This window comes from Protobothrops mucrosquamatus, unplaced genomic scaffold (genome assembly GCF_001527695.2).
Source record: "Protobothrops mucrosquamatus isolate PMUCROS unplaced genomic scaffold, P.Mucros_1.0 scaffold644, whole genome shotgun sequence".
Taxonomy (NCBI): Eukaryota; Metazoa; Chordata; class Lepidosauria; order Squamata; family Viperidae; genus Protobothrops; species Protobothrops mucrosquamatus.
The window spans coordinates 120,592-131,822 of NW_015386935.1; the positions used below are offsets into that span (position 1 = coordinate 120,592).

General features: G+C 34.9%; 1 protein-coding gene across 1 annotated transcript in view; it reads left to right on the top strand.

Moving 5' to 3' along the window:
- ZEB2 (zinc finger E-box binding homeobox 2) overlaps window positions 1–11,231 on the top strand; it is a 49,889-nt gene that overhangs the window by 8,757 nt on the left and 29,901 nt on the right. The window contains exons 4-7 of the mRNA XM_015817869.1: window positions 1,038–1,109; window positions 6,545–6,733; window positions 7,525–7,739; window positions 10,215–10,323. Coding sequence (XP_015673355.1) covers window positions 1,038–1,109; window positions 6,545–6,733; window positions 7,525–7,739; window positions 10,215–10,323 — 585 coding nt within the window. The remainder of the gene's footprint in view (window positions 1–1,037; window positions 1,110–6,544; window positions 6,734–7,524; window positions 7,740–10,214; window positions 10,324–11,231) is intronic.

Sequence of the window (11,231 nt, forward strand, 5' to 3'; positions counted from 1 at the left end):
CTTAAAGATCAAGAAGGTAGTCAGAATTAAGCTCTGGAAACTAACAGTTCACATCTTGGGTATATTTCCATGATTCCTTTGTCAGTGAAAGTGGCAGGAAAAACCATGGATACTTCTATGGTTTGTTTAGTATGACATTTTTACAATGAATGAAAGGCAATAGAGACTGATTGAAGCAGACCGAGATGATAAATTAACCTATCCTAGTTTCACAACATACCATTGAAAATTATTTTAAAGTAATACATAGAAAGAATATATTTTTCATATTTTTTTATTTTGCCCTTCCTCCAAGGAACTCAAAGCTGTACACTTGCTCTCATTCCTTATATTAAGTAGGTGGAGCCAAGAGGAAGTGAAAAGCTCAAACCTGTCCAGAAAAGTGTGAAATGTCTGTGTTTATAAGCTAACTATTTCAAAACATTATAACATTGTTGTATAGACACATTGCGGTCTATTGTTTTCTAATGTAATTTTGCTCTTGCTGAACATACCATGCCTGTCCTTATTTAGACAGATGGGGTTATTGTCACTGTTTATTCCAGGAACCAAAATAAAAGTTTTCCATCAATGTCAAAATTTAGTGGCCTTTCTCATAATTTGTAATATTTGTCATAAGTAAGTGTGGACTTAGTTTCAATCAGGGAAGGTGAGTTTTGGCAGGGTGAATTTTCTTAAGGTTCTTTGTCATGTAATTGCTGCACAAATTTAATCACAGTATAGCTGCAACTATTTCTGTGATTATATGGGCACCTCTTTCCAACTCCCTAAGTTCACAGGAAATGCTGTCATATTGTAATATCCCAGTTCTGTTCATAGAAATACAAATACTCAACAATAACTATTAATATGGAGAAAATCCATTCTGTGCAAACTGAGGCTTCCCATTCAGCAGGTACGATCAACTGCATTAAATAGACTGAACAGAACCAGATATTCATAAATGGACAGTCACCCGTGTTGACTGTCACTTGATCAGTATTTTAATAAACTGTTTGGTATGTGAAACATTGAAAACATGCTTTCTTTTTTTGTAGAAGAAATGAAGGAAGAGTATGACACCATGGGGCCAGAAGCTGCCATTCAAACCACTGGAAACAATGGAACAGGTAAGGGCTTATATTGGAAGCTTGTGTGTGTGTGTGTTTTTACAGCTTGTTTAACTGTTCTATGAACAGAAAGAATTCAACAGTGAGTTCACTTTCCTGGATGAGAGTTTGAGATACGTCCAATAACCAATGTTTTAAAATTTGCCCAAATGGTTCATCCTGATGCAAATCAGTGATCCACTGATGTTACTAGGAATGTTTTCAAAACATGCCATATCTTTTTCTCCTCCTTTTTCTTTTTCTCCTTTTTTTCCTCCAATATCTATATACTGGAATTCAATCCAGCAAGAGTTACTATTGTATGACAGACTGTAAAATATTCTTAATAATGGGATGGGTATGCATTTTATAGAAACATCAAACCAAAATGTTTTATTGAGTATGTTTTGTCTTCCTTTCCGGACATTTTTCATGTTGTCCAACTTTTTTTTAGCTCGCTTTTTTCAGAAATCTGCTTCCTTGTAGATGAGAAGAAAGGAGCATTGATAACAAAGCATCTTGGTTTCTGAGCTATCACTTTTTTTTTTTTGCTTAGTTTTGTTGTTTAGTTGCTAAATCGTGTCCAACTTTTCACGACCCCATGGACCATAGCATGCCAGGCCCTTCTGTCCTCCACTGTCTCCCAGAGTTTGCCCAAATTCATGTTCATTGCATCAGTGACACTATCTATCCATCTCATCCTCTGCTGTTCCCTTCTCCTTTTGCGTTCAATCTTTTCCAACATCAGGGTCTTTTCCAATGAGTCTTCTCTTCTCATTTGGTGGCCAAAGTATTTGAGCTTCAGTTTCACTATCTTTCCTTCCAAAGAACAGTCAGGGTTGAATTCCTTTAGGATTGACTAATTTGATCTCCTTGCAGTCCAAGAGTCTTTTTTTTTTTTTGCTTAGTTTAAACTGTATTAAACATTTTGTCTTGTGAGAGTTCTTTTGTTCCAACCATTTTCCATTTAAAAATGCAAGACGTATTCTTCTAAATCAATCCAAAGTCCTCTCTAATCCAGCATTTTCAGTCACACACAAGGGCCATTAAGATACAGTTTGGAAACTCACAAGTAGATTCTGAAAATGAGTACCCAGTTCCATCATGGGATGAGATAGGTGGCACACAAATCTAATCAAATCGAATGAATGAATGAATGAATGAATGAATGCTTCCATGCAACTACTATTTGGCATTTGATTGGGAGTATCTCTATCTCAGCTACTCCTCATAATGAACAATGTTTTGCTGCATGATTCCAGTATGTATAACTTGATAAAACTTCAGAAGTACAAGGAAACCATAGTCATTGTTTCCAATAAGGCAACCAGGTTGTTCCCTATTTTCCATATTTTAGTTTCCATCTTAATGCCCACTTGAAACATTATGAATGAAGGTAGCACCAAAATGTTAGGATTTTATTATTCACACATCTCTAATGCCAGTACACACCCACATGTTCTTATTAGACAACATAACAGACCGACTTGTCTAATACCTAATGGGGAAAAAATAATGAAAAATAAAAGCATATTGAAGTTGAGGCTGAGTGGGTTTTTTCTTTTCATTTTTGTTATGTATATTCCCCTATCAATTGGGACATAATCCACAAAAAGTAAAATGAAGTAACTTTATGTTTCAATATACATCAACTATATATGGCAAGGGGATCTACAAGAATCAAGCCATGTATAGCTTTTAAATTCAAATGGCTATTTTTTATGAAAGATCACATGTAAAAATCTTCCCTTGTCCTTTTGATATTCTCAGCATTTATTCTCCTTGTCATCAAAGGTTGCAATAAATACAGTAGTACTTATTTACCTCTATGAGAGTATTACACCCCTTCTGCTAGGAGAAAATGCATCAAGAGTTGTGGTAGGATGCTTAGTTGAGAAAGAAATTTGTATAGTTTCTTTCTCAACTGAACATAGCATTTGAGAAATTCATAGTATTAAGGCTTTGTATGACATACTGGTCGAAGTCTTCTTTTGAGTTTCATCTCCAAGTGTTTCAAATGCATGTCTGAATGCAATCTAAGAAGGGTACTAGAATAAGGACAGAGTTGAAAGGGACCTTGGAGAGGTCTTCTAGTCCAATCCCCTGCTCAGAGAGGAAACTCCATATCATTTCAGACAAGTGGATGTCCAACCTCTTCTTAAAAACCTCTAGTTTTGGAGCACTAGAACTTCTGGAGGCAAGTTGTTCCACCGATTAATTGTTCTAACTGAGTGATAAGCATTTACAGTATGTGCAAATTCACTTAAATTTTAGAGGGACTTCAAATACAGAACTAGATAGATACAGTAACATGATTGGTGTCCCAGTACCTAAGTTACAGGGTTGGGTGAGTCATTTTCTCTTCGAATGATTGAAATCTGCTTTCTATGAAGAGATATTGTGTTTTACAGCCTTTGAAAAAGAAACAAAATCACGTCAGGGTATTTATGAGTCTCTTGGTTCCAGAATTAGCTACCACATTTTTTGCTTTTGCCATGTGAACAACTTTTCAAATAGTTTGTTTTACATTTAGTCACAATTTGCATATACTGTATGTTAGTTTAAGTACTGCATTATATTATTTTTAGGAAATGGATGATCAAATACACGAAAATGAAAGAAAATTTCCTTTCTATCTTCACCTTCCCAGTAACAGTAGCAGGAACTGATCTTTACTAAGACTTGTTCTTCTTTAAGTAGCAAAAGAGTTCTTAGTAAAGATGAAAACAGAAGTTGGCAAGTTGAAAGAACTGATCATTCCTCGGTTCTAATCTGTGTATACCAATGACGGCCTGCCACTTCCTGCTTAATGGGGGCTGCAGTTTTATTAGCTTTGCTGCCGATTAGGAGCAGCTATCTTCATTTCACAGCAAGAGTTCCCATAAGAAATAACTGGCCTCCCAGCCCTTGAAATGTTTCCTTTAAATATCTACCCTCCTGAGTGTGGTTTATGCTCATACAGTATGAGGTTAGGCTCCCAAGTCTTTAAGGAGACCCTGCCCCAGTCTTTAATTAAAATAAGACTTCCTTAATAAGGCCACACGTTTTACATCTTCCTAAAAAGCTAGAATCACAGATGGGACTGTCATTTTGTAGGCAATTTAAATTCACAATGAATCAATATTTTGGGGATTTCTGCAAAGAGCATACAAGGGAAAGCCTGTTGTTGTTGTTTTTCCCCCCTGTTAAAATAGCCACATTTGAGAGAAAGATAACATTTTTGGTTATAGTGCTGATCAGTTATATTTCATTGATGGGTAAATACGGTAACACAAAAAATTTCTAATTCCTTATCTGCAACCATATGAAATTTGATATTTATGCTATCCTTTTACCATGTCATCGTACTGCAAACATTGTTACTGTCGAATCTGTCAACTTAGTAAATCCCACTGTTTTTAAGGTGTGTAAGTTAGACATAAATATTTGACTGAGCTCCTGAATTCTTTTAAATATATACAGAAGCTGAATAATGTACAACTTTACTAGCGAAGGAGACATTTACTATCAAAGCAGGCAATTCCACCTACTGTATAGAATTATAATTATAGGCCAGCTTGAACAAATTTAATATGAAAGCTGCAGGTCCAGTAAAAAAAAAAATCAGAATAAAGAGGAATTTTGTTTTACTATAGTATTCACTTATTTCGCCACTGAAATGAAGTATGACACCCTTTTTCTTTATTATCCTAAATATTAAAGATAATAAAAAAAAGAAAATGTCACACCAAAGGACCAAACAATGGTTTTGAATCAGGTCATATAGCTAACAAACTACCAGCTCCAAATATACCTTTATTTAGCCTAGATTTTACCATGGTAAAAAAAAACATTTTTGGAGTCTCATCCCAAACACTTGAGGTGATAGAAAAGATAAAACAGCTAGGGTCTCAGTCCTGGGGGAAATGGATTAGATGAGAAAAATTGCAACCCCGATCTAATGACTGAAATCTCTGTTGGTAGACACTGGGGCACCGCATTATGTATCTTTATCAATGATGACTCCAGTGCTGGCCATAGAAGAATATCATATAGTCTTATAGAGTTTAACATCCTAAAAAATGTTCTGTTTCTATTTACAGTTTTGTAACTGCAAACATCACTGGTATATAGAGATTTACTTAGACATAAAGAGAATAGGAGAGCAATATAATTTTGAGAATATTCTGATGAAAATATTAGTATGGTATTACTAATTTTCTACCATGTCCAAAACTATATGATAAGATGCAGGTTCTTCAAAATACAGAACAACTTTGTCTCCTTCCTTCCTTCCTTCCTTCCCAGCCACAAATGTATGCATACAAATACAGTAGACACAATGTCCTTTCCTAAAATTAATTCTAGAGGGGAAACTGTGTTCATGTGTTGCAGCAAGTGGATTGAAGAGTTTTGTAGTACTTCATATGTTCAAGAATTCATTACTACATCCTTTTAGTCATGCTATGAAATGTTCCTTCCCCATCTTAATCCTTATGATTACCCATTTGATTCTTCCATCTTAATCAGAACCATAACTAAATAATTGTACATGTATGTGTGTGAGAAAACTCAACAGAAAAGTGAACAATTGAGTATGAAGAAAAATACTGTCCATTGACAGGAAGTGAAGCCATTTTTATTAAGTTTAGCCATAAAACTATTGCAGAATTGCTTAATTAATATTAAGCAACTTTTGGGAATTTGGTGGTTTTGGATTTTAATTTTACTGGAACAGTTTGGACATCTTGTAGAATCAGATATTTCCTTTAGGTTTTCTTCCTCTCTCTCCTATCCCCATTTTTAAAAAGTACTTTTGAACAATCAGGGATGTGAATTGATTTAATACTTAGAAACCTATTACACAATAATGGATTTTCTTCTCTATCTGTTGCTTTTAGGCAAAAATGCTAAATATTTTGGTTGGTTTAACAATGATTTAAATTTAGTGGTCTGCCATTCTCTAATTATCAATCCACCCTTACTGATTTTATGATGGATGTTACTGATTTATTGCTCTCAGGCTCTAGTTACGCTATTGAAGTTTGACATTTTTTTATAAGTGTAAAGTTAAACTGGAATATGTGAAAGTATGAAAAATGATTCGTTTAGTTCTGTGCATACATATAAAAATGGAGTAAAATGTTCCTACGTAGAGGTTGTATGTATAAATTAAATTACAATAAAAGTCTGTTTATAAATCCTGAAATATGTCTTCTAAAATACAAAAGTACCCATTTTACATTTCTAGTGATATAGAAGCCTCTGCATAGCTTTCCTGCTTCATTAGTAAATATCACCATCAGAGAAAAAAATAGTTATTAATTTTCTGATTAGTGAAATAAACCAGGTGGAGATAAGGGTGACCAAAGAAGAAGCTCAAAATGTTCTACAGAGGGGTTTATAATCTCCCAGAGGATGAACACACAGATTTATTTTTTTATCTTTTCCCCTGCTTGTCCCTTTTTCAATTTTAGTTAAGAATGCAAATTGCACGTCAGACTTCGAAGAATATTTTGCTAAGAGAAAACTGGAGGAAGGAGATGGACACTCAGTCAGTATAGCAGAGTACCTACAACGCAGTGATACCGCCATTATTTACCCAGAAGCCCCAGAGGAACTGTCTCGCCTTGGCACTCCAGAGGCCAATGGGCAAGAAGAAAATGGTGAGGATGGAATTCATTTTTAGTCACTCTCGACCTTTTGCAGCTGTTGCAATTATAAATGCACTACATGCCTGGATGTTTACCTTAAAATTGAAGAACAGCTGCAGAAGCATGGAATTTCATGAGCAAAGGCTGGGACTGTAATTTCAGCATATTGTGATGTGTGTGTGTGTGTGTGTGTGTGTGTGTGTGTGTATATATATATATATATATATATATATATATATATAGTCAGCAAATTGAGAATATTCTGTAGGTAAAGCAAATAGCAGAGGAAATAAAGGTTATCTTTAAAGGACTGGTGTACTCGCTTTAATTTTACTCTGGAACGATTGACTTTTTATCAAGCAAATTATTAATTACTCGTTGAGTCTCAAAATGCACCCAGGAGGGAAAAAAAAGCTGCTGAAAGAAGCATTTGTGAGGATGAAGATAATAATATATAAGGAGCTGAAGAACTGGTCGTTTAGTACGCGGCATCAATAAACAAAATATTTGTCTTTCTGTCTAGATGTAGGTGGAATAAAGTCTTACAAAAGTGTGAAACAAAAAATTGAGTTAATTTTCTAGTGAACAATATTCAAGGGTTTTTTTTCTTCCAAGTGTGTCAAAACAAAACAAAAAAGAGAGAGAGATTGATGTAGTTTTCAGCCTAGGTAGAAATCATGAGTCTCTAGTGTAGACAGATTGGAGTGATTTTTGTCAATCCATCCTGGGCAATAAGCCCATTAGCTGCCATTGATTTACTGACCTTTCAGCTGGCTTCTCTCTCTTATGTCTCTTGGTTAAAGATCTGCCACCTGGAACTCCAGATGCTTTTGCCCAGCTGCTGACCTGTCCCTACTGCGACCGGGGCTACAAGCGCTTGACCTCCCTGAAGGAGCACATCAAGTATCGCCACGAGAAGAACGAGGAAAACTTCCCTTGCCCTCTCTGCAACTACACGTTTGCCTACCGCACCCAGCTCGAGCGGCATATGGTGACGCACAAGCCAGGGACAGATCAGGTGGGGAGGGGGGGGGGCTGACTTTAAGTGATTTCTTTCTATAATAACCCCTTAGAGAAATGATATTGCTTTGATTGGCAATCATTATTAATTTTTCATGGCATTTTGAAGATGCAGATCTTTTAATGGTAATAGCTTTAATTGAAGTCTAAATGATTTTTTGATGGTCTCTTCTAATATGATTTAATAGTCTTATGTTCACGATCGAATGAGTGTGTTAATTTCTAATTTGGAAATTTTATTTGCACTTAAACTTGACTTTAGTTTTGGTTTTTTTTTCTGTTCCTCAAAATGTGAATGAAATTGTGGCATTTTAATTATACAATTATTAAACATCTCAGCAATTTTAATCCCATTTTTCACCTAGTTTTATTTTGCATTTTTTTTACCCCACATGATCTCAAACATGTCTCAAGAATCTTCTAATCTTATTTTTTTTATCATTCTAATGTCTTATTAAGCCTCATGTGCATGTTTCCCCAAAGTTTAGGACCTTGAGTAAATTTTGTGGCATAGATAAGTAGCAAGCATTATGATTGTTTTAACAATGAATGATGACTTATCTCTGAAATATATACCTCACAGCATCATACCTGCTATTAATCAACATGATTCTGTTATCAGATCTGCACTGCATTTAATCAGATAGGATCTGATTTGAATTTATTACTCAACTTTATTACAGTAATAAAGAAGTTACTAAAAAGTGCTATTTTAGAAAGTTCTTCACATACCAAAGGTGAATTTTTGAGATCTGCTTCTTAAAAATTTAGCTATGATGTACTGTGCACAATCATACATTATTTCTATTCTAAAGAAAATAAAATATACTTATCTTAACAGGAATCTCCAACCAAAATACACATCTTTATTTAGTGTTGTATGTATCATTCTAATTAAACGATTTGATGATTGGTTCTTATCTCTCATTTTGTTCCTGCAACCAGAAAAAAACTGATCATTGGGGCAGAATTTAGCATATTATTTCCTTTCAAAGCATCAAGAGAGTATTAATCTGTTACTTTGCTGCCTTCATGGCCAAATGTTAAGACGGCATCGCTTTTTCTCCTTCCGCTTCTCTGTTGCTTCTAACCATGAAAACACTGGGAGGAAAATGGATGGATATTTATCCCCTCTAACTGCCGTACATTTCACATGTGAGAGTGTGTGATTGTGTTGGCGCATTACGAATGGTAGCTTTGGTGTTGAAAAGTCCCCTCATTTGCTCATGGCATTTACAATTAGTAAATTAAAATGATTGTATCATATTAACAGTGGCACAACTAAAGTTTATAGTAGTCCTCTGAGGGCTGTGGGGGGGGGGGGAGACAAAGCAGCTGTTGCTGTTTGTTTATGCAACTCAGCAACATATGAGCACTGGTCCCTCAATGGGGCTCTGGCGGGCTGGGCTCTGCTTGATCTTTGAAGGTTGCTGCTGTTTGAACAACCCTCCCTGTGTCCCATGTAACACCATCTGTCTCACTAGGAATGTGGGAAGATTCAGCACACCCTAGCAGTTGTCATACCGTTTCTGGGCTGTCTTTTCTGCAATAGTCTTTTGTGTCATTGCTGTTTGGTATGGGGAAGGGGAAAAAAAAAAAAAAGACTGACCTCCTACCTTGAACATCCAGACTAGATGACTGCAGCTTTTTTCTTTTTCTTTTCTTTTCTTTTTTTTTTCTTTTTCTTTTTTCTTGATCAGAATTCAAAGTCACAGCACTTTTCTCACTTGCTCAGAAAGGTCAGCTGTGTTTGATTCTATCTTTATGCTGCTTTTTTAACTTGTTCTTTCTGCCAACTTTTCCTCCTGTTTTGTCCCGGCTACTTTGCATTGCAAAAGGGGGGAGGGAGAAAGAAAGAAAGAAAGAAAGAAAGAAAGAAAGAAAGAAAGAAAGAAAGAAAGAAAGAAAGAAAGAAAGAAAGAAAGAAAGGAGGGTTAATTGTCTGATTCAAGGGTTTTTTTCCCCCTCAGCAGTGAGCACCCTTTGCATCTGATAACAAATAAATCTTGCATATAATCACAATGGTGAATGATTCAGAGGCACGAGAAAGGGTTTCAGAGGAACAGTTTTTAAGCTGCAATTATGAAGAATTATACATCGTTACAGTGTGCTAGCAATATAACAAACCTCGGTTTCTTCTTGAAAATTTAAAAATCCATTCTTCCCAACGTTGCATGTCTTAATATAATTCCAAGGCAAATGCTGAAATTGCATTCAAATTGGCTTCAGGTTTGCTGCCAACCTTTTGATTTTTATGGCAGCACCAATGAAGCAAATAAACATCCGTGCAGAGCTTCTACTTGGACAAATAAATACAAAGCTGCTTAAATAATTTTTTTTCCCCTCCTCCAACTGCGATCCTGCTATCTATCCCTCTATCCTTTCCCTTCCTTCCCCCTTTATATATAATTATGCACACACTCTCAGACCTATATTTGCATAAAATTCATGCTGGCCTCTTTAACTCTCCTAGCACCAAATGCTGACCCAAGGAGCGGGCAACCGTAAGTTCAAGTGCACCGAGTGTGGCAAGGCCTTCAAGTATAAGCACCATCTGAAGGAACACCTGCGAATCCATAGTGGTGAGTCTTTGAGGTGCCCGGCCCCTCATTTGCATTTTGTTTAATGAATTGACTTTTAGCAAGAAGGAGATGGGTTAAGATTCCTGCACCTTTATTTAGAATATTTGATGTTTCATAAACAGGATCTGATTCGGCCTCATTTTCCATATGGTTCAGAAAATAGGGCTGCCTTCTCCTCTATGTTCTCACTGCCTCTTGGAGAAATATTGATTCTCTTACTTATTTGTCCATCCCTCTTTAACTGTTTCTAATTTTTCAAATATAAGGCCCAAAGTAAGAAATCCTAGAAATGAACACTAGTAACATTCTCCACCCAGTAGTACTGTATAATATCATGCTGGATTTTCTTGAAGCCCATCAAGATCTAGTTTTCTTTTTTCCTTTTATTATTATTTTTTCACATTAGTAATTGAGAGCAGCTAGGAAGCCCAATAAACAGGATATAGGCCTAGTTCCAACAAACAGATAATATAACTTGCTTTCTTTTAGTTTAATGTTATATGTGAAGACACTTGATATGTTTAAGGTGATGTGTAAGATAGACATGGGTTGAATTCATATCTCACACTGAGACATATTTGTTCTAAGTACAGTTTCTTGAGCAGTTCAGTCTTACATATAAGCAAGATTATCAATTTGTCATGGCCAGTTCCTAGTTTCTTTCCCTCCCTTTTTATATTATATTATATTATATTATATTATATTATATTATTATATTATATTATATTATATTATATTATATTATATTATATTATATTATATTATATTATATTATATTATATTATATTATATTATATTATATTATATTATATTATTATATTATATTATATTATATTATATTATATTATATTATATTATATTATATTATATTATTATATTATATTATATTATATTATATTATATTATAT